This window comes from Pterocles gutturalis, unplaced genomic scaffold, assembly GCF_000699245.1.
Source record: "Pterocles gutturalis isolate BGI_N339 unplaced genomic scaffold, ASM69924v1 scaffold5866, whole genome shotgun sequence".
Taxonomy (NCBI): Eukaryota; Metazoa; Chordata; class Aves; order Pterocliformes; family Pteroclidae; genus Pterocles; species Pterocles gutturalis.
The window spans coordinates 15,549-36,217 of NW_010105304.1; the positions used below are offsets into that span (position 1 = coordinate 15,549).

Consider the following 20,669-nt stretch of genomic DNA (forward strand, 5'->3'; position numbering starts at 1 on the left):
TTGTAAATGCCTTTTGCTGTATTTAATCTTACCCATGTTAATAAGGAAGAAGATTAACCAAAATAATTTCAAATACTGATATTCACCATACGAACTTTATACCGTCTCTCTCATTTTTTAAACATGTTTTTCATGTTCAGCAATATCAGTCAGAAATGTATTATTTTTTTACATTTGGCATTTGTTTCTAATTTGGCCAAATCAGAGTATAATTATTACATACTAGTGAAATACTATAGGTCACCTTTAGCCTTGGAAGGAAAAACTGGTGATGTGAAAAACATTTATTTATTATCTGGCTTTGAATTTTTGTATTTTGGAAAGATACTTCATCATTATAATTTTAGCAAATGTGAATGCTTCAGGCAGATGAGTTCTGGGACTGACTCTTCCACAACAGTCTCACATTTCAATGTAGGGTTTTGCTCAGATTTCAGGCTGGGGAGAAGTACTGTAACCAGGCAGGAGTGATAGGTGTGAGAATGAAATCATCGTGGGAGTGATGTCGTCTGTGTGCTCAGTATGCGGTTACCGTTGTGTTGCTCTGACAAACCGTGTTACCTTGGTCTGGGCAGAAGCCCCACTTGCGGTCATCGTCATAGCTGCTGGTAGAAGCACACCACAGCTTGCCGTCGTTGCGGCCTGCGCTCGTACAGGAATCGTATTTATTCCCAAGGAAGATGAAGGGGAATACACAAGGGGCTCCCTCTGAATTCCCACCAACGGTTGACATGGCTGTGGAAAATGATGGAAAAACACGGTGAGAAGGGAATCCCTTTTGTGAGATTAAAGGGGTGCATCTTCTTCTAAGCTACACATTAAAAACAGAAAGCAAGCAGAAAATCTGTAATTCTCTTAAGAACATGAGAAGTAAGCTTAAAAGAAATATTTGAAAAAAAAAAAACCTGTCTGACAAAGAGGAAAAGGAAAATGTCTAGGCATTGCTGTTGCCATGAACTTGCCGATAGTTTTGGTGGGAGTAAGAACGAGCCTCTGACTCGTGTTCACAGCTCTGAGGAAGCAGCAGTTAGTGGTGTCTTGTGAAAGGTGTCTGCCTAGCAAGTGTCTTTTGGTGGTCTTTCCTGGTGATGTTTCAGTGTGTATCAACCAGGTCGAAGGTAGGTTTAGTGTCAGAAAGGTTAAAGGGTTATTGAGTATCCACCTGGTTAGTAGGTGTCCCACTGAAGTATAAGCTTTGAATAAAAACAACCCCAAAAGGTCCAGAAGAGGAGTCATATCAAATAAACTGAGGAATTGTTTTATGCTGATAGTTTAAAAGCATAGGGTTTGAAACATTTTCTAAAGAAAAGGATATCAAATGTGGATTATTTTTTTCCTAACCAGTATTTTTGCAGAAACTTGTAAATTTTTCCCCCACGTGTGTTCTTATCTATGTAGTATATGACAGTAGTGTATAAGAAATAACATTTTTATATGCTTGTACAAGTATTTTCTAGAGGGAAGAAGGCGTAACTAAATTTAAAATTACAGTTTAAAGTAGGTATCATAAACAGAATATGAAAAGAATATAAGACTTATTTAAATTCACTTACACTGCTACCTGGCAATTACAGTTCCTTTCAAATAATGGTCTACCTTCTGGGAAGGCACAGCAGAGCAGCACAGAGGCAAAGCTGGTTGTGTCTCTAACTATTTATTATTATTTATTTGTCATTCATTATTATTAATTAATAAGACAGAAATTTTAAAAAAATGCTGCTACTTCAAACAATAACCTTATATGCTAAAAAAAAAAGCTTAAACTATTTCTTGGTTCCAGTGATAGAGACTGTGCTGCTTAGGACTTCGGATATGTTGGTTCTAGATATATTGGTTCTTTTGTTTGTTGAACAGATTTTTATCTTCTTAACTATGTAGCAAGTTATAATGTATTTGATCTTTAATTTTTTTTAAACATCTGTAAGGTAAAATAGAAGGGTTACACCCAGTTATCAAAAGTAACAATACATCAAATCCCTAGTGCAAATGGTTAGGCTGTTTTCAAAAGACTCAAAAATCAGTGTGCGTGGAGGTTTGAATGTAGCTTCAGGGTGCAACAGGGCAAATGTAGCTTCCCCTTGGCTTTGTTAAAAACCTGAGATTTTACAACTGCCACAGTGAACTTATGCAGCCTAAATACTTATGGCTCTAGTCTGTATCCTAAAATTGAACACCTGCCAAGCTATACAAGGCTATAAATTAATTTTTGTTCCTTTATGTAATAAAACTCAAGTTTGAGAGTATAAAAAATTGTGAAGAAAGCAGAAATCTGTTTTCCTGGCTGAACCATTTCACTTAGTTCTTTTGAATTGCTGAAAAGATCTATTAACTCCAGCTTAACACACTAAACAGGGTTTCTTTTTTCAAGTGTAAATGGTAAGTATTAAGCTAACATATTATTCATGCTTTCTACCATCACATGAGACTTCTCTTCCAGGGCCATTAACAAATTGTAATCTACTCGTAATTATCCTGCATTGGCAGACTCCTAATTATCCTACAGTGGCAGACGTTTAGTCCTATGGTTCAACGACATTTGTGTATCCCTGATAAACTTGGTGTGCTCTGGCAGACCCTATCATTTACACAGATCGCTCCTCTTCTAGCTCCTTCCTTGGCTGCCTATGCTGAAATCATGCCTAACTCATCAACTCCGCGTGCTCTGGTGAAGGTGTGAAAAAGACTTTTGTTACTGAAAACAATGACAAATTAGACTGTGTTATGCAAACAACATTCCTCGTACCAGTCTCTGGACAGAATCCATATTTCTTATCTCTGTCGTAGTCTTCAGTGGTTCCACACCACCGGTATCCATCTGTCCTGCCTTCTGTTGTGCACTGGTCATAGGATTGGCCTTGGAATTTAAAGGGAAATTTGCACGGCTGCCCGTCACCATTGCCACCCATGGTAAAAAGTGCTGTAGGGAGAACAGAAGAGAAAAATGTCAATATGTAATGCTCAGCGTCAACAAGGCATCACAGTGTGCCAATGGGAATGTGCAAGGGTCTCGACAGAGACTAGACAGCCGTCATGCATGGTGCAGTTCACCCTCAGAGCCTCTGTTTTACACCAACAACGAAATGTTTTCGGAAGATAGACAAGGGAAGTTACAATCTAATGAGTGTATAGAAAGGAATGACTGACTGATCTTTAGAAATGACCAGGGAATGAAGAAAATTCCACCAAGCTGTTTGAATTGTGTATATCCTTTGTACCCTGCCTCGTAACATAAGATTAATATCCCTTCTTAAAACAACACTTGGAAAGAGGATTCTGAGAAAGTCACTCGTTCCTTAGCGCTCTGCTGATTCATTTACCTCGCATCAAAAATCTTAGCTAGAATGGCAAACTTTGTATAGGGCTGTGGACAAGCCAGATAGGTTTTTCCTAGCAGCCTTCTGGGTGCATTTTCAATTTCTTTAAGATGCTGACATACAGTAGACTTAAAGTCAGATAGTACCCTGTAGGCTGTTCCTCCAGGCTTTGCTTCTAATTTCTGAGAATCCCTGAAGCTGGGTTCAGGCACTCAATAGGTAAGCAAGAGAAGACAACTATGACTCCTCCAACAAAGCTTAACATTGGAGTCTTCTCCTGTCTTTTGCGTCATTAATGTTCCTGACCGTGGCGTGTTGGTCTTTTAGGGGTTGTTGATTGTCTGTCACATACACAAACAAGGCCCCATGGCTCAACCTGGAGAGGAAGCAATCTCTCTCGTGGCTGAACGAGAACACGTTAAACTGAGTCAAGAGTTCCGGCATCTGTTTTAGGATTTTAGTAACCTTTCTGGAATAGCTAGAGGGAGGCAGATAAAATCTCTCATGCTGATATTTAAAAATGTATGTGCAGATTGAATTACATGAAATTGCAGGTGGCTTGGAGCACCTGGCACCCTGTGAATCTGCCTGTGTTGTCTTTTGGCTGCTCTGGCTGTGGGAATCCTGACTGGCAGGACCATGTCTGTAAGTGCCGTGTGCTGGTGAGAGGAAAGCGTGAGGACAACAGACTGGGCCAGGCCTTGCACTGAACACAGACAAAAAATCCTCCATGCAGCCTTGTGCTAATTGCCCTTGAGATTTAAGAACAGCGCCTCAGAATGAAATGTGTCTGTTTGAATTCCCAGTGTAAAGTATGTATGATTTGGCCTTTTTTAAGGTGTCCGAGGGGACACCTTTCTCCCTTCCCTTCTCCCAGTTTAAAGCTACAGCTAAAACCCAAACACGCATGTGGAAGGCTTGGGAGGTTATTTTCTAACTCTGCTGTTGTTGTTTTTGATGACCAAAAAGCCACGGTAGCCTCAGTGCCTTCATGTAGGATTTGAGGGGTTCTGCCTCTGCTCAGTCTGATACACCCATGAGAAGAGACGTTATGGGCACGCTTTACTTCTTAGAGTAGTAATAAATAAAACCCCAAGACCTTTTCTGGCTGGAGGGTGACTGGAAGGGTTCTAATGATGGAGTGTTGTGACACAGATGATTCATTTTGGCCTCTTCCACTTAAATCAGTAACTGGCCACAGTATCAGGGGCATGAACCAGTAAGTTACTGAAGAGGTTCCAGTCCACGAAGGAGAGGACGTGGAGCTCTGCGGGCCTGACTCACACACGCAAGTTCACTGAACTTCTGACCTGGCCGAGCTCTCATCTGTGTCCTTCTGCATCCTGGACATGGAAGCAGCCACACAGAGGTCCTAGCTCTAGGCAAAAGGTGCTCTTCAAGATAACTGCAGCAAACACTGCGCCTCCAAGAAGTGCAAGCTGCAAATGTTTGTATTTGTCTCAGATGCTGTAGTAAGTGAGGAAACATGTATTAACTAGGACTGTAGATATCGTGATTGGAGAAAGACTTTATTTTTTTTTTATAAAGAAATTATAGAATTGGAAGGCAAAATTAAACTGAGTTGTTTAGATGACTCATTTACCACATGAGCTGCTTCCAGCTTTCTATCTGGCAAACTCTGTATTTTAATAGCCTTTTTTTATTGGTTTAGATGTGGCTAAGTTGCAAAAACCAAACCTTATGGAAAGTCAATCTCTTACTGCTTTGTGTGGAGTCTTTCTGAGTCACAGTCAAAATGCAGTTTTTCGTTTTGCTTGAGGTAACATCATGTGATGGTAATAACAATGTTTTCTTAAGTTTTCGAATCCTCCTCCCTGCCTTGACTAGAAAATTCTTTGCTTTAATGTAAATGAATGTAAAAGACGGAGACTAGGTCAGTTTCCCCCAAGCAAACCAGAAGCTTTGTTTACTTGTAAAGGGATCTTAAAGGGCGTGACTCTTGTCCTGCATTATGGTAAGCTCAGCATTTTAAAAATTAGTGAAGATATGCTCATGTGAGAGCAGATTCAGGCTGGACACTACTAATCTGTGAGCTGCACCGCACTGTTAGCTCTTCCCAGAAAAATCAGCCAGTTGTGATGTAAGGAAACCTCAGGCTGGAAGGCTGCTGAAAACCCTGTGGCACAGATCCAAGGTGGAGGTGGCTGCAGCTTCATGAGGGTTCTGCCTGGGAGAGCGGTCAAGCAGCAGCCTACAAGAACTGTGAGCAGTCTGAGGGAGGTACAGGTAGAGTACAGGTATCGGACACATTAGATATCAGAGGATGAAAGGAGCCTAAATTTCCTGTAGTATCAGTGGAGCTGGCTGAAGAGAGAGATTCAAGATGCCTTGATCCCATGTGGCAAAGGAGAGGTTCACCTACACCTGTGTAAGATTTGTGTAGGAGGGAGATAACTTTCCGCTTTCCTTTTTTCTGCTTTGACAAATAACAGTTGAATCAGTCTACAAAATTAGGGTTCAGATTTGGGATTAAGTTTAGAAAAGCTTGGTGCAATACCATAGCTTTTAAAAAGTTTCCAAGTATGCAGGATGGCTCTATAATGGGAAGAATTGAAACTGGCTTCAGTGAATTAAACAGGAGAGAAACAAACACTAACAACTAGGAATGTTGCCCCCAGCACAGACCCTATGATGTAAATCCTCCTCTATCTGAATTTATTAGCTGGGTTTTAGCAAATGGTGTCTTGGAATAATGAGTGAACAATGCTGCTCTGTGTTTAATAAGAAACATCTGTGCATAACTGTTCAAGGATCTTGCGAAACAATTACATCAGAAACAAAAGGCTGAAACCCTTCTGTTCCGTTTCAGAAACCTTGACACAAGCATTTCCAGGAACATCAACTTCCAGAACTGAGTCTCCCTGCTTACATTTTCAGTCCTGTATGATTTTGGGATATAACAAAGGTATCAGTCAGGGTATGTGGATCTGGGTTTGTCCAGCTACTTATAGTCCGGATTTTGTTCTAACTATGTCTGAGCATTTGGGGTATTTTAAAGAAATAAGCCCAATTTTGCTCTTTCCAGCTGGAAGGATTAACCTGAGAGAGAAGAGATTTGGGGGAATAAAGGAAATGGCAAAGTTTTAGGAAAAAATGATCGTGTGGGTATATGCATGTGCATGCATATAATCTACTGAAGTAAATGTTAGGCTAAAGAAGATAGTTCTGAAAGTCATGTAACTAACAATGATTTTCTTTTTAATTAACTGAGGTCTGCTAACAGTTCATGCTCCTCCTTGTTCATCCCTTATATTTATATAAAAAGTTGTCTCCATAGTAGATCTTAGCTCTAGATGTGATCTGTAATGGGCAATTAGGGTTTTGGAAATTAAAGAATATTTTTTAATCACATTAAGGCTAGAAGACTGTGTTCTACAACATATTACCTTTGCAAACCACTAGCATCCTGATGCAGAACATTTGTAATCTTATATTGGTAACTGTATGGTCTTGCAAATGAACTTGAGAAATACCTAAAATTTGTCAAGCAGGAATCCATTTACTGTTTGGCTACAATAGAGAAGTTTTGAAGACAGGGTATCTGAACTTTTTCTACATACACATATCTCTGATGTTTCAAAAAATTATGTGTACTTAACCGACACATACATATTAACGCACATACATGTGTTTTTACAGTACTTGCTGAGGCTTGCCTGAGACATTTTGGGCTGTGCTTGTGCATTGCTGGTCTGGCAAAACCCTTAACATGCCTTGTTTTGTTAGGTTTGCATCTTAAGCATCCCTAATTTTCTTTAAGCAACCTGCATTCTCTTTCCTCGTACCTACTGCATGTAGCCATAATATTATAAATAGTTTTAGCACTATTGTTCCAAGCAGGATTAGCATGAATCCAACAGAACAGAACAACAGAAGCTCCATTGTTTTCTGTTTCATTCTCTTTTGTAACTCTCTTATTATTTGTTATGACCACAGTAAGCGGCAGGAGTTTTAGTGACCCTGTGGACCTGCTGCTCAGGATGCAAGGTAACGACAGCGATGAGACACTCCCTGCTGCCAAAAGCTTGTGGCAGTCGGTTATGTACAGGGGAAAAAATGGGAATCTGCCATACTGGGAATGTCTGTGAATAAATATAGGTGCCAGCACTGGAGCTGGCAAACAGGAGCCAGAACAAGTGCCTTAAAAGCCCCTTACCTTCTCTACTCTTCTCACTGCTGATAAATTCACGCAGTACGATACAGCCAATTATACTTAATTGCTTCTCTAAAGGTTTCCTGCTGTGTGATCAAATTAACAATCATGTAATAATAAATTGTCCAAAATCTTGTATCCAGTAGACTCATCAACATTTTCAAGCATATAAATACATGTTCCTGATGTTTAACAGAAAATACAATCATAATTTCATTTGAAAGATAATAATCATGTCATGTATATTATTAAAAAGTTATGGCTACATGAAAGCATTATACACATTGTCTAATCTGTGAATGATTGTTTCCAAATATGAAATAAATTGCTTGTGAAACAGAGGATTCTGTTCACATTCCCAAAAGTTAGAAATTAAGTACAATCTTAGTTTTCATAGACCCTCTAAGAGTTTTGTACAGATATTGATCCCGAGTTGTGATTTCTGAAATACAGTGTCACTCCTGTATCTGAAGTGAGGTGTTGGTGCTGCTTTGTGAGCGAGAGTCCTAAGACCTGTGTTAAAAATAAAAATCTAAATTCCGAAAATGTGAGTGCTCTCCTGGCTAGCAATTTGCAATGTACCAACATATAGATAACTTTGTACCAGCTCAGATACTCACTTGAAATTCAATCTTTTTTTTTTTTTTTTTTAATTTTTGAAAAAAAGTATGAGATCATTTAAAGGGTGATTTGTGACAATAATAATATGTTGCACTAAATGGTCTCCTAGCCTCAGAGGACCTGGGCCACCAGTTGGTAAAATTGGTATGCAAAGTTATAGAGGATTGGCTTAATGGGCTTCATCCTTGACCGCCAGTTTTTGTCAGATACTGCTCTTTAAAGAGATGCAGTTGCAATTGTTGGTGGAATGGCTTGCAATCTAGGGAGAGATTTCTGTCAGTTAGTGTGCTCCATCTCCAAATTTGGCCCTATCCTTACTCTAAAAGGTGGTTGTCTTTCCTGGATTGTGAAACTCAACCTGTAGTGTCTTTGTACATATGGGGCTGACATTGCTTCAGACATATCTTCAGTAAGTCCTGTTTTCAGAGACAGACCTCGGCCTGGGTCATCATCAGGTACAAACTCTCCTACACCAAGGGAGCCTTTAGGGCGTTTTGTCTGCTTAGACACTGAGGAGACATTAAAGAACAGTAAATCTAAATCTGCCAGAAAGGAAGTGGAAAAAGTACAAGGAGAAATGGATGGGCAAATAAGTAGGCAACAGTCTACCAGAAAAAAAAACAGTAGAAAGAATGATCTACTTACACTCGTGGGGACAAAAGCCATATTTGCCATCTGCGTCAAAGTCCTTGGTTGTGGAACACCAGAGGAATCCATCGCTGCGTCCTGCGTCTGTGCAGCTGTTGTATTCCTTGCCATTGAACCAGAAGGGAAATTTGCAGTATTCACCATCTGCATTTCCATACTTCACTCTAACCACTAGGAAGAGAACAAATGCGGTGGTGAAATTAGCCACCAGCTGATATAAAAAAAAAATACAGTTTCTGGACATCTTCTTTTCCTGGAGGATACTGGTATAGAAATGCAGTCTGAATTTCCACTTTGAAATTCAATATGCTTCTGGTCTCTCTATTGGCAAGATGATCATAGCTGAAATAATAACTGGTAATTTTGAAAGAATTACATGGATATTACTCATGGTGAAGTGTTAGAATGATTAGTCCTTAAAATCAGCCCAGAAAAACATATATGTTGTTGTTACTGTGGCAACACAAACGTATAAACATGCTGTTAATACATTTAGTAATTTAGTTTCTTTGGTAATAAGGTCTAAAATGATCAGTATAGTTTGAAAGGTTCCAGGCAGCAGTTGAGCATGAGCTGAACATGCCTGGTGCCTCATAAACCTCTTTGGTATTTCCAATTGGACTTGAACGAGGCCTGATGCGGCACTGGGGGATAGGGTGGTAATGCAGACACACCCAGATCCTGGGGTTTATTGCAGTTTGTCACGTGTAGGCTTAAGTACTGGTGCTGTAATATATGCTAATGCATAGATAATTCACTTATCCACAGTATTTCTTTCAGTGGCAGTAACTAACTGGGTGCTTGTTCAGTATTTCCACTAATATGAAGAGTTTCCTCCTGTTCATTGTTAGTCTGAGGCAGGGATCCAGTCCAATTAGTCCAGCTCCTGATCAGTGCTTCTGCTAAAGTTACAAGAAAGCCAAACTGAAAGAAGTTGACTAGTTTGGTATTAAAGTTCAATTATTTTTTCAATGGAAGGACAGATGAAAAAAACTAGAATTTGAAGTGAAAGGCAATCATGAGTTTGAATTCTTATTCTAAGTTTTCCAAATTATTTTACAGTAGGAGAATTATAATTAGTACTATATGATTGTGGCAAAGTTCAAGCAGAAAAGAGAGGCTCCAAACTACTAATACTTGGTTTTATTTGTCTAGTTTGGGTGATATTATCTGGACCTCAGTTGTTTTCTTCTAAAGGGTATGACAGATTCTTGGAGATGTTCTTAATCCACTATTTGATGTCAAGTTTTGTTTCAGTCAACACAATGCAGCATTTACAGTCCATTTGTTTTTGACAGATACCTTGAGTATATAAAAACTTATTCTGGTGGATGGTTCCATTTTTAACAACTGAAGCCACACCTTAAGTCATCTTAAAAAGGGTATGTCAGGAGAAAAGCACTGGCCAGTCTGCCTCTTACAAATGAAGGTAGAGATGTTGTAGTTTGAATCCTTGAGAACTGAAGCATTCAAAATCATAGTTGTGGCTTTGTACTTTTCCCACACTTCCTAAAGGCCCATCATTAACTCAGTTTTTCAAGGGGCAACAGTAGAGGAACAGGAAGAGAAATCCTAGTTAACGTTTACTTAGGAATTACATAAACATTTTTTAGAGAACAATTTAAATTGTATAAATTAATTTTCACCCCCTAACACTTATTGGCATCAACGAAAATATTTAGTGCAGTGCCTGAAACAGCATGAAAACCTAGCAGCCAGCAGGCCATATGTTCCAAAACATTAACAAGTCTGGTACCTTGCCCCTCTCCAAGAGTCCACAGTTCATCATCATCAAAGTGAGAGTCTCCTCCAATTCCTGGCCCCGGTGCAAAGGCATGAGCCAGGAGACCGTCTTTGCCATCAAATGGATAGCCATCACCATGTTCTGCAGAAGGAAGCAGAGAAAAAAGAGCAGTTTCTAATGACCTCAACTCTGTCAGAGTCTGTACATGAATGATGATTAGCATGTGTACTCTCCCATCCAAGACAGCAGCAGAATACTCTGGTGGGTGAGTTTACTGGTGTGGGTTGTGCTGGCAAGACAGAACCAGAAGAGAAGAAGCCAGTTCTTACAAAGAACATGAAGTTTCAGTACTGCAGTTGTCACAGTTGTTACTTTATATCTCATAAGTATTGTGGAAAGGAATCAAGGACAGTGAAGAACAGTGAAATTTTGTACATTAGATGTGTGACTGCCTGCACTCTTCTGTTTCTCAATGGAGACTGGTAGGAGCTGTAAAATAGACACTGTAGGTGAGGGGTGTTTTCAGATAACTCCTATCAGTCTCCAACACAGAGACTGGAAAGTAAAGGCAGGTTCCTTTTTGCAGGCAACTCTTTCCTGCTGCACCTCAGACTGCTGTGCTCTTTTCTTTGTGCAGGATACTAGCTACTTTAAGCAGGAAAGCAAATCGGCTGAGTGTTGCAGCAGCGAGCCTCTGGAAAGCCAGCTCTTATTTACTGCTTCAAGTCCTGTGAATGAGCCTGTTCCTCCTCCACATCAACCACTCGGAGGCTCAGGCAGCTCACGGGGCAGCAGCAGGTTAAGTAGCTCTCCTGTTATTACACTGTAGGCTTTTCTTGGAAGTACACCACATGTGGGTAAGGCAGGCTGGCAAGGGCATAACCCTGGTATTCATAGCTTTCCTACCACACTGACCTGTGCAGCAAAGCCAGCTGCCAGCGTCTCCAGTTGCATCATTTCAGGCCTGTTGGTCCGATGTGTTGCCATTTAACAGAAGCCCTAAATACACAGGCCTGATTCTCTACTCTGTTACACTGATTTCATGCTGGTGTCACTCTCTTAATACTCGTTCAGTTCATTCGTTTCAGTAGACTAGTGTGTCGGTTGTCAAGGAGAAGATTTTGACGTGTATTAGATGCTTTATTCCCATTTATTTCAAAGTGGATCCTTTGCTTAAGAGAAAGCTTATAAACGAAAAGCCTTGTGGATGTCCCAGCTCCTGTGAGTCTGCCGTGCAGTAACGTGAAGGGAATGAATCAATGTGGAAGAAGTCTTTCTCCCACTGTTTCTGAACTGACTGTAACCAGCAAGTACGAAAACCAGCAGAAACACTTCTGCTTTTGTAAGATTTATTTTTTTGTGAACCAAGCCAGCCTGGATGAGGATCTGAAGTTTTGAGTTCTGCACAAAATCTCTGAAGCTTTTGAGGTCAGCTCATCAGCAGCAAAAGCAAAGAAAACCAGGCTGAACTGGAGGCTTTTACAAAGAGCTCAGTTATTCTTTGAACTGTTCACTTCACTTCCAAAGTCTGCCTCCCAAGCGATTGGCTGCACGAGTATCTTCATTAGTATTAAAAATTCTGTGACTTTCTGTAAGAAGTTAAATTGCCCCAGGTTTACACTGGAAAGCTATAAACATCCTTTCAGGGGAAAATAAAATAAATTGGGAAGGTATGTACAATGAAAATGAACCAAGACGCCAATCATCAGCTGGACTCAAACCATAATTCAGCTTACCGTCTGTGTTTTTGAATTCCTCAAGACCAAAGAATGCATTGAAAGCCTGCATTCTGCTCTGCTAAAGAGCAGAGACCAGCTATGGAGTCAAACTGAAAGTCACAAGCCCATTTTTAAGCTCTAATATGTTAGGCCCTCCACCACTATCACTGGAAAATGGAGAACGAAGCTATAAATAAACAGTACGTTGGCATTCCATTATCTTCTGTGGCAGGAAGCCAGCTCACATCATCTGAAGATCTGTACCAATATTTCTCAGTTCTATTTCTGATTTGTAAATTTAAAAATAAAAAGTTGCCCCTAGTGATTCTCTTTTGGAAAGTTGAATAGAGTATAAGGGTATTGTATAATTACTTCTCTCTCTCTCTCATGTAGAAAAAAGAAAAAAAAAACTTACTGAAAATAGATCACAGAATCACAGAATGTTAGAGATTGGAAGGGACCTTGAAAGATCATCTAGTCCAATCCCCCATCTTAGCGTGTATAAGCAAAGTGCAAACTAGGACAGGGTTTGCTGGAAAGGCTCATGGGTACTACTTATTGAAGGTACATCATTCCAATACTAAGGATTAATGAAAGGAACAAAACCAAAACCACATGTAAAAACAGAAAAAATATACCCCATCGGCCAAAATTAATCATAATGTCTGCTTCTCCGTCGTGTATTCGGTTAAATCTCAGTGGTGTGACATCACTCCAGACTTGAAAGGCTCGAGCAAAGGCATCATCTACTGTCTCGGGATCCAAATCCGGGGTATAGCCTATAATCCTTGGAGGTAAAAGGAAGAGTTAAATAACACATGGACCCCCTCCCCGTATTTATTGTTTACTGATCCAAATGCTGAGTAGACTGAGTAGTGAAACTGGTTAAGAGGTAACACTGCTGCCCGTGAGATCTAAACACTTCCCTTTGATTCAGAGATGTGTTTAGATGTGGCACTTGCTATTTATTTTCCTTTGGAATTGTCACAGCAGCATGAAGAAAATTATATAGACAGAGGCTGTAAGGCTTGTGTGGCGGTGGCCTTGCAAAGAGTATCCAGGGTTTCGCTTCAGCACTGAGGTGCTGGCAAGTCATACTGTCCCTTTAGACATGAACATACAAGCACATCTTGATATTTAAAATTTGTTTGCCTGAAAAAGAGCTCAATAACGTTCTGAAAGTTTCAAGTGTGGATTCTTTAGCTCTTTAACAATAACAGAAGAACAACTCTTCTCCCTCACATTTGTGGCTAGCTATATATTGCTTCATCCCAGGTGCATGCTGATCCTTTACCAGTGTGTTGGTTGCACGGGCCATAGGGTACAGGGGGAGGCAGGAGGTAAAAGCGTGTAAGATAGAGCCAAAGGCCTGACATGAGAAAGGGACAAACTCTTAAGTGCATTGGACTTCTTATTGCCGGCTAACCTCCATGGAAAGCCAAGTTTCCAATTCTTTGCTGCTGGGGCTGCGCAAAGTAAGGGAAACGACCTTGTGCTTAAAGAGGAGGAAGAATCAGAGGAAGCACATCAGCAAGCACGGGCTGTGAGAGCTGCCACAGGGTTTTTCAGTATTTATTAGGCTAGTCGCAGCACAAGAGGTGCTTTGACTCATAACTTGTGAGGAAGCAGCAGACAAGCAGGTAAGTCAAATCTGCTGTTTGTTCTCATTGGTGCTAAAAGTTTGTTCCTGGACCACCGGAGATATGCCTGAGTTCAATGAGAGCTTTGCTGGGCCCTAACTCTTCAGAGCAAGAGTAAGAAATTAAAGCATGCCAAACCTATTGCAATAGGTTTCTTTAAATCATACCTGCATATATCTGAAATACGATTGTTTAAAATTTTCATGACTGCTGAATGCAGAGGAGTTTGTCCTCCTACGTGGCCTCTGCAGTCAGTGAGTACTGCGGTCCCCTCGGAGCAGATGGGCAGGTGAGGTCTCCCGCTCCACTTCCCTTGGGATGCTTGCAGCAGAGCAAAGAATAAACCCAAAATCTCTCAACCAGAACCATAAAAATTGATCTTTAGATAATTATTCCTGAAATTTTACAATGTGAAATTTCAGAGGTTTGCTAAAGCATCTGGTAGTTATCCAAACACAAAGAGATTCTAATTCAAGAAATCCTGTCTAGCGCGCTAAGCAGCTACTGCGCTTGTGTCTTGTTTGATTGGTTCTTAAAAGTGCTATGGTTATATGTGACCAAAACCCAACATCACCAGTCAGTACCTGTATGTTATATGATTCTTTTCCCATTTTGGCTTTCTTGGAAAGAAGTTGTAATTGGCTACATCTGGGTTGCCACAGCGGGGTTTCTTCATTGTCTCAATAGTATTTTGATCCAAATCTCCTGTTTCAGGCAGCCCAAAAAATTTCTGCATTTTCTTCAAAGTATCTTTCAGGACAAATAAATTGCAATTGTCTTTTGGGCACCCATAGTATTTGTTCAGGTATTGCTTGAAAAAAAAGCACAGAACAAAGACTTTAACTTTCATAAGAGAAATAGTTAATCATTACAAATAAATGCTGTAATTCCATGTTAGCTTTCTATCTGTAATTTGCAAATTTTCTTTTCAAAATTCCTATTATTAGTGACTGAGAGACGAGCAGAATCTCCTTACACGAGCCATCCTTGATCACACCACATTGGTAATTAAGCAATCAGTTCCACTATTAGCTATCACCTTTACTTAATTAATTGCTACATTAGTAAATAGAATTTAGGGCTTTAATGTAGGACTACAAAGTGAAAATGAGTTTATTTTTTGGTTTCTTTATGATATATAAAATCTGCTTACAGTTTTAGATTTTTTTGTATTTTTTTTGAAGACTCTGTGTATTATTGAGAAACTTGTCAAGTTATCAAAGCACCCACACAAATGAGACCACATTAATTGAAGAGAAAAAACCTATTGTTTATTCAAAGCGCAGAAAGCTACTCGAATGTTGTGTGTGTCTGCTTTGAGTCAAACATTGCAAAGACCTGAGGAAGAAGGTGTTTGGTAATATCTCAGTTGCCTGGACATCGTAGCCAATCAATATCTGCATGCTTAAAACTCCACCAAACGTGCCAGCAGATCAGGGCTGGAATGTTTTTCTGATAAAAACATGGTGGTAGATCACAAAATTATCTCTGCTTAAAAAAGTGTCCTGCCTTTTTGATCCTTTATGACCACAAATCCCATTATTTTCATCTCTTATCTAAAATAATACCCACCCAAGTCTCCTCCACTTTCCATTTTGATCAGTATAACCTAATTAGCAGGTGTAGTGCAGTTAAAAAAAAATAAAAAAAATCTGTCTGCTGTTTGCTCCTTCCCCTAATCCTGGAGCAGCAGTGGGCTAGTCTGTTCCTGGCAATTGTTCCAGTTCAGCAGCCATGTCTGTCAGATGTGTGTTGAGCACTCGCGTATTTATGTTAAACTAAACTGTAGATAAGCAGCTGTGGTCCTGATTATCCATACGTGGTCCCCACCGTCTGTGCCATACACAAGTGAGATCACACAAACAATTTAGTATTTTTTCCCTGAAGTTCAGAGTTGGCTGGCACAGTATCTGTGAGCTTCTTGGGGTAGGGACCAACCCTGAGAGAATGCCTGACAGTCTCTGGCACACGCGGAAACCTGCTGTAAAAATATAGTCATTCAAGAGAAAAAGAGTCACAAGAAGTTATACCTTCAGCAACTGTCTAAAGCCCGTCATCAACTCTGTTCCTAACTGGAGACTAACAAATATGGCCACAAAACAGGCTGCTGTCTAGCTAGAGGTTTTGGATTCGGTGCTTGGATCCAGACTGAATTGGAGAAAACGTGTGGCTCAGGCTGTTGCCTTAGCCTGGACTGTTGCACGGATAGGCTCAGTCACGCCATTTAGGTTGTGTACAGCTTTAGATTGCTGAATTTATATCCTCATTGAGGAGCAGATGAATGAATTATGATGAAGATGTTAATGAGTTCTTCTATAATGATAATAACCTATCACTATGTAATTGTTTCCAGTCACAGGTTCTAAACAGCTTGACTAAGCTATCTGGAGTTGTAGGCTTTATCCAGTAAAGCGAATCTTACAGTTTTCTTGTACACAGATTTCAGGAGCTCCACACTCAAGTCTCGGCTTGCAATGTTTTATGCCTAGCTCTAAACCAAAAGGTACAGCCGTATCAAATGGCAGCTATTCCCAAACTGATGGGTAGGTGACCCAAACTGGTGCTTAGAATGGCACAGAGCTGAGAGATGTCCTTGCCACTGACGCTGTTAAACAGGAAGGTTGTGAGTTACTGATATTTCCAGTAAAACTGTCTGTACCAGAGGAAGAAGCATCCTTCAGGTATTGTATCCAAAATATTAACTACAAATCTAAGGTAGGAAAACACCCTAAACAAGGTAAAGGTATATTTGCCAAAAACATATCAGAAATGTCAGAGAATTGTTTCTAACTGAGGATTGCAAGAAGCCTCAAAAATGACTGCACCCTTAGGTCCTTGTGCCAGGAGGTATTCCTGAGGGAAGCCTCAGTTTATGTATCTAATTCATTGACTGGGGTTCACCAAGGAGACTGGGGATAAGGCCGCTACATCAGCAAAATTCAGCAAAGGACGTTTGATGACTGCAGTTGTGTCAAGCCTGGCTTTCCCCACGTCTTTATTAAGTCCAGGCGTACCTCATCTACCCTGCATAGGAAATGGTTCAGAGCTTACTCAGACAAAGGATTTAATCAAGATGTTACTCCATTTCCTTCAGAAGGTCCTCCATCCACCTACTGACTGAGCACAGACTCTGCCTGGTTCTTGTGACTGTTGGTATTTCTCCAGTGGAGACTGTGGCACTGGCAAGTAACGGACACAGAATGGTTTCACCTTTGCTACCACTGAGCTTCTATCTAGTATCATAGTTAACGAGGCCTGGTGGAAATTATGTGAAATACATTAAGAATATAATCAAACAGCCCAGTTGGAAGGATCTGTTCTTATCCCAGTTTTCATTTTAGTGTAGGCTGTTGAATTTTCTTATGTGTCTGTTGGCATCTCCCAGTGAGGTACCGTGATGTAATATAGACTATACGTCAGAACTGAAGGTTACTGGAGAAGCAGGATGCTGCTCTTGCCATTTTAGGTCTGGGAGTAAGATATACAACCAAAAATATAAAATGAGGCATGATAAAGAATTTTACTTGCTAGGATTCTAAATAAAAAGCTAACCCCTCTCAGTTTTTCCTAAAATGGAGATTTTACTGAAGATGAGAAATGAACATAACTGGCTGTTCTATGAGAAGAGAATCTTGAAGAAATGTAGTGTCTATGCAAACCACATCTTGGCCTAGGCTGTGAAATTCAGTTTCCCCAGAGTCAGCAGGGAGCTGTGGTGAGCTGGAATTTTGATCCAGCCCATTAATGAAACAGGGTCCAACTGCAACTTAGCGATTTGTGTTCTGATGCTGCGTGTTGGGGCTGTTCCGATGGAGGGTGTGAGGGAAGGGCAGCCAGCTAGCGTTACCCAAGAACACTACAAGAAAGACAAAGAGCAACTGCAGTGTTAAACCAGCTTGTAATTTTCCTCTGAGTACACATAATGAATAGGTTGTTTGAAAGAAACAGGTGAGGGGAGATGGGGATTGCTGTGATTGAATAAAAGCCTGACTGTGTCTAAGAAGACGGGATATTTAAGAGTGGTTAAATTACGGCTAGACATGTGGGACTCCCCTCCTCTCCCACGTGCGCTGCCCCTCCATCCCCCGGCTGCTGTGCTGCTGAGGCAAATCCTTGGGTGAATTTGTTTTGTTAAAGGCTGAGGAGTGCCCTTTTTAGGTCAGTTTGTCTGTTTTTCCTAAACTTTCCACCACAGCTCCCATCTGGAAATTCTCTCTCTACCCTCCCCCAGACCTTCTTTAACCTGGCAAGCTTTCCCAAGATGCACACCAACCAACTTTCAAACCTCTATGACCTAACATAAGAACAATTTATCTCAATCTTCCTTAAACTGGACTTACTGCTGAAGAAGAGAAATGTCTATAATTTACATGATAAAATAAGGATAATCCATCTCAATCTCCCCTTAAATGGGTTTCCTCATAATGTCATTTTTATATTTATATAAAATGCTGTAAAGTTACAGCTATAATTGTCTAATGTCACAGAAATCCAAACTCCTTTTTTTGTTCCAGATTGAATTTGGAAAAAAATATTTCTTTAAACCTCTGAGATTTTTTTCAAAGTCAAAACTAGTCACGATGGCTTCTGAAACTGGAGCCAGCTTTCAGTTGTAATTGTCCCTTAAAGCTGTGTTTATGCAAGGCACAGTAAACAATCTGGAAAACAAACTTCTGCAAGCTGTGATACATGCATTCAGTGGTCTCGACAGCCCTCACTTCTACTGGATTTAAGTAAAAAAATTAAATGTCTCTTATTTGCCCTCCTCCACTCTTACCATTGCAGTATTTTGATTATAGCCGCAACGATTTAATGAAATTATATTGTATGTTCAGACTTAAGGAAAAAAAAAATACTTTGCCAGCTTTAAAAATTTTAAGACAGGAAACATTACTTGGCTCTAGTTTTAACTTTTGAAAGCTGATACCTTTGCTAGCTAGCTGGCGCTTCCAGAGGCTCTAGAGAGAAAATGCTACAGTCATTCCTTAGCCCCAGCTGAAACAAGAAAGAAACATCTGCTTATGAAACAACAACAGAAATCTGAAGCAAAAATGAAAACACCACTTACCACTGCTAGTTCTTTGTCTGTTTTGGGAGTGCTGTCTCCAGGAAACTTAATGATTGGTGATGGTGCAGCTAAAGTTTTGTTAAAAATATATACTTGGATGAATAGTACTTTAAAAACAAATCCACAGACAATGTGAGTCTTCATTCTGCCTAAACTTGTGCTCTCCTCTTTAGAAAAAGGTTTTCCCCGCCTGCCCGTCCGTTACTTTAGCTGCACAGTGCACCAGTTGCTTATCTGCACATCTTGACTCTCTGCACCGTTTTCTCTTTTGCTTGCTCTAGCAATTCCTTTGTATGTTTAAAACATCCAGATGCGCAGTCTCAAGCTACCACAAGAGGAAGTCTGAAAACTAGTGGAAACATGAGAAAAGGGCAGTTACCAGATGTGATTGCTGTGATTTTAAGGTAGCAACAGGCAGATACTTATTACCGCTGAAAGAGGCCACAATTTCTCCTCATTTGCATGTATGAAAGCATTTAGTTATGCCAGAGAGCAGCAAAAGGCAAAATCTGACTTAATCTTGAAGAGTCCTGCATATATTTTAAATTAAAAAAAAAAACCAGCAAACCCTAAACATTGTTTTCCTGGCTTGAAGAGTCCTGCATATATTTTAAATTTTAAAAAAAACAGCAAACCCTAAACATTGTTTTCCTGGCTAAGTATTTTTATTATTTTTTAGCCTGTTTTCTTGCCACAGACATAATAATCTGCTTTCGTCATGCGTGGTTACACTGCTATGCAGTGCCTTACAGCAAACCTTTTGATTATGGATTTTGAGACAGACCCTGCACGGGCCAGCACAGCCGCACGGGGCTGCTTGTCCCTCTCCTGCTCAGGCTGCACAAACTGGAGGTCTGTGTACACAGGGCTCACCCGCGCTTGGCGTTGCCCCCTCCCTGGTCTGTGCAGAACTCTGAATAACATTCTTGTGGCTTGTTTGGGTTTAGAACCAGCTTGGGGCTTTGCCACCAGCTGGCATGGTGTATCACCTTAATCTACGGGGTAAGAGATAATCTGGCAGATTCAGCAACAGAAGTTACCCTCATTAATTGACGTCAGGAGAATCGTACAAAATTCAGTGTTTGCTTATGCTGGGAGTTTGGTCTGCTGGTGCAGCTGCCTTAGTCTGGCATTTTGGTGTAAATATGGCTATTGTCACGGACAGTCTTTTTGTGGTGTCGTTCATAATATTGCTAGCTTTAAGTTGTTATTACAAGCGGAATATTTTTTTTAGCTGAATATCCTTGATCTAGGGTCTTGGCTCAGGACTCTTTAAGATGAGAGGCTGGCAATTCTGCATGAATGCAAACTGTTCTGGCCAGCCAAGTGTCACAGAACAGTTTCTATTAAACGCGAGTCCAGCCATCAGGGTTCCTCTGAGCTGTACGTGAGCACAAAGGTTGTCACCGCTTCCCACTAATGTTACTAAATGAAAGTTTTCTGGACATGACTCTTGTTACCGAATAGGGCTGCTAATGAAAAGGAAATAGTTTACTGGTGTTTGGTACTTATTCGTAGTATTTTGTTATTTAATTGGAACTAGTTAATATTGACAGTTCCTTGATTTATGGTAATATCCAGCTGTTTTGCTAAATGCACCCTATCATCCATGAACAGAACAGTCTTATATAAAGGCAAGGATTTAGAAAGGTGGGCTGAGGAGTTCCCAGAGAAAGCATTAGCAGGAGCCTTTGCTGCCCGTACAACACAGCAGCTGCATGCACAGCCACTGCGTGAATCAG

General features: G+C 40.4%; 1 protein-coding gene across 1 annotated transcript in view; it reads right to left on the reverse strand.

The window, feature by feature from the left end:
* MMP2 (matrix metallopeptidase 2 (gelatinase A, 72kDa gelatinase, 72kDa type IV collagenase)) overlaps window positions 1–19,243 on the reverse strand; it is a 34,791-nt gene extending 15,548 nt beyond the window's left edge. The window contains exons 1-7 of the mRNA XM_010087329.1: window positions 18,928–19,243; window positions 14,444–14,670; window positions 12,858–13,006; window positions 10,514–10,642; window positions 8,755–8,928; window positions 2,744–2,917; window positions 562–735 (exon numbers count right to left, since the gene is read on the reverse strand). Of these exons, the coding sequence (XP_010085631.1) occupies window positions 562–735; window positions 2,744–2,917; window positions 8,755–8,928; window positions 10,514–10,642; window positions 12,858–13,006; window positions 14,444–14,670; window positions 18,928–19,071 (1,171 nt within the window). The 5' untranslated portion in view covers window positions 19,072–19,243. The remainder of the gene's footprint in view (window positions 1–561; window positions 736–2,743; window positions 2,918–8,754; window positions 8,929–10,513; window positions 10,643–12,857; window positions 13,007–14,443; window positions 14,671–18,927) is intronic.
* Between the last annotated feature and the right edge of the window lie 1,426 nt (window positions 19,244–20,669).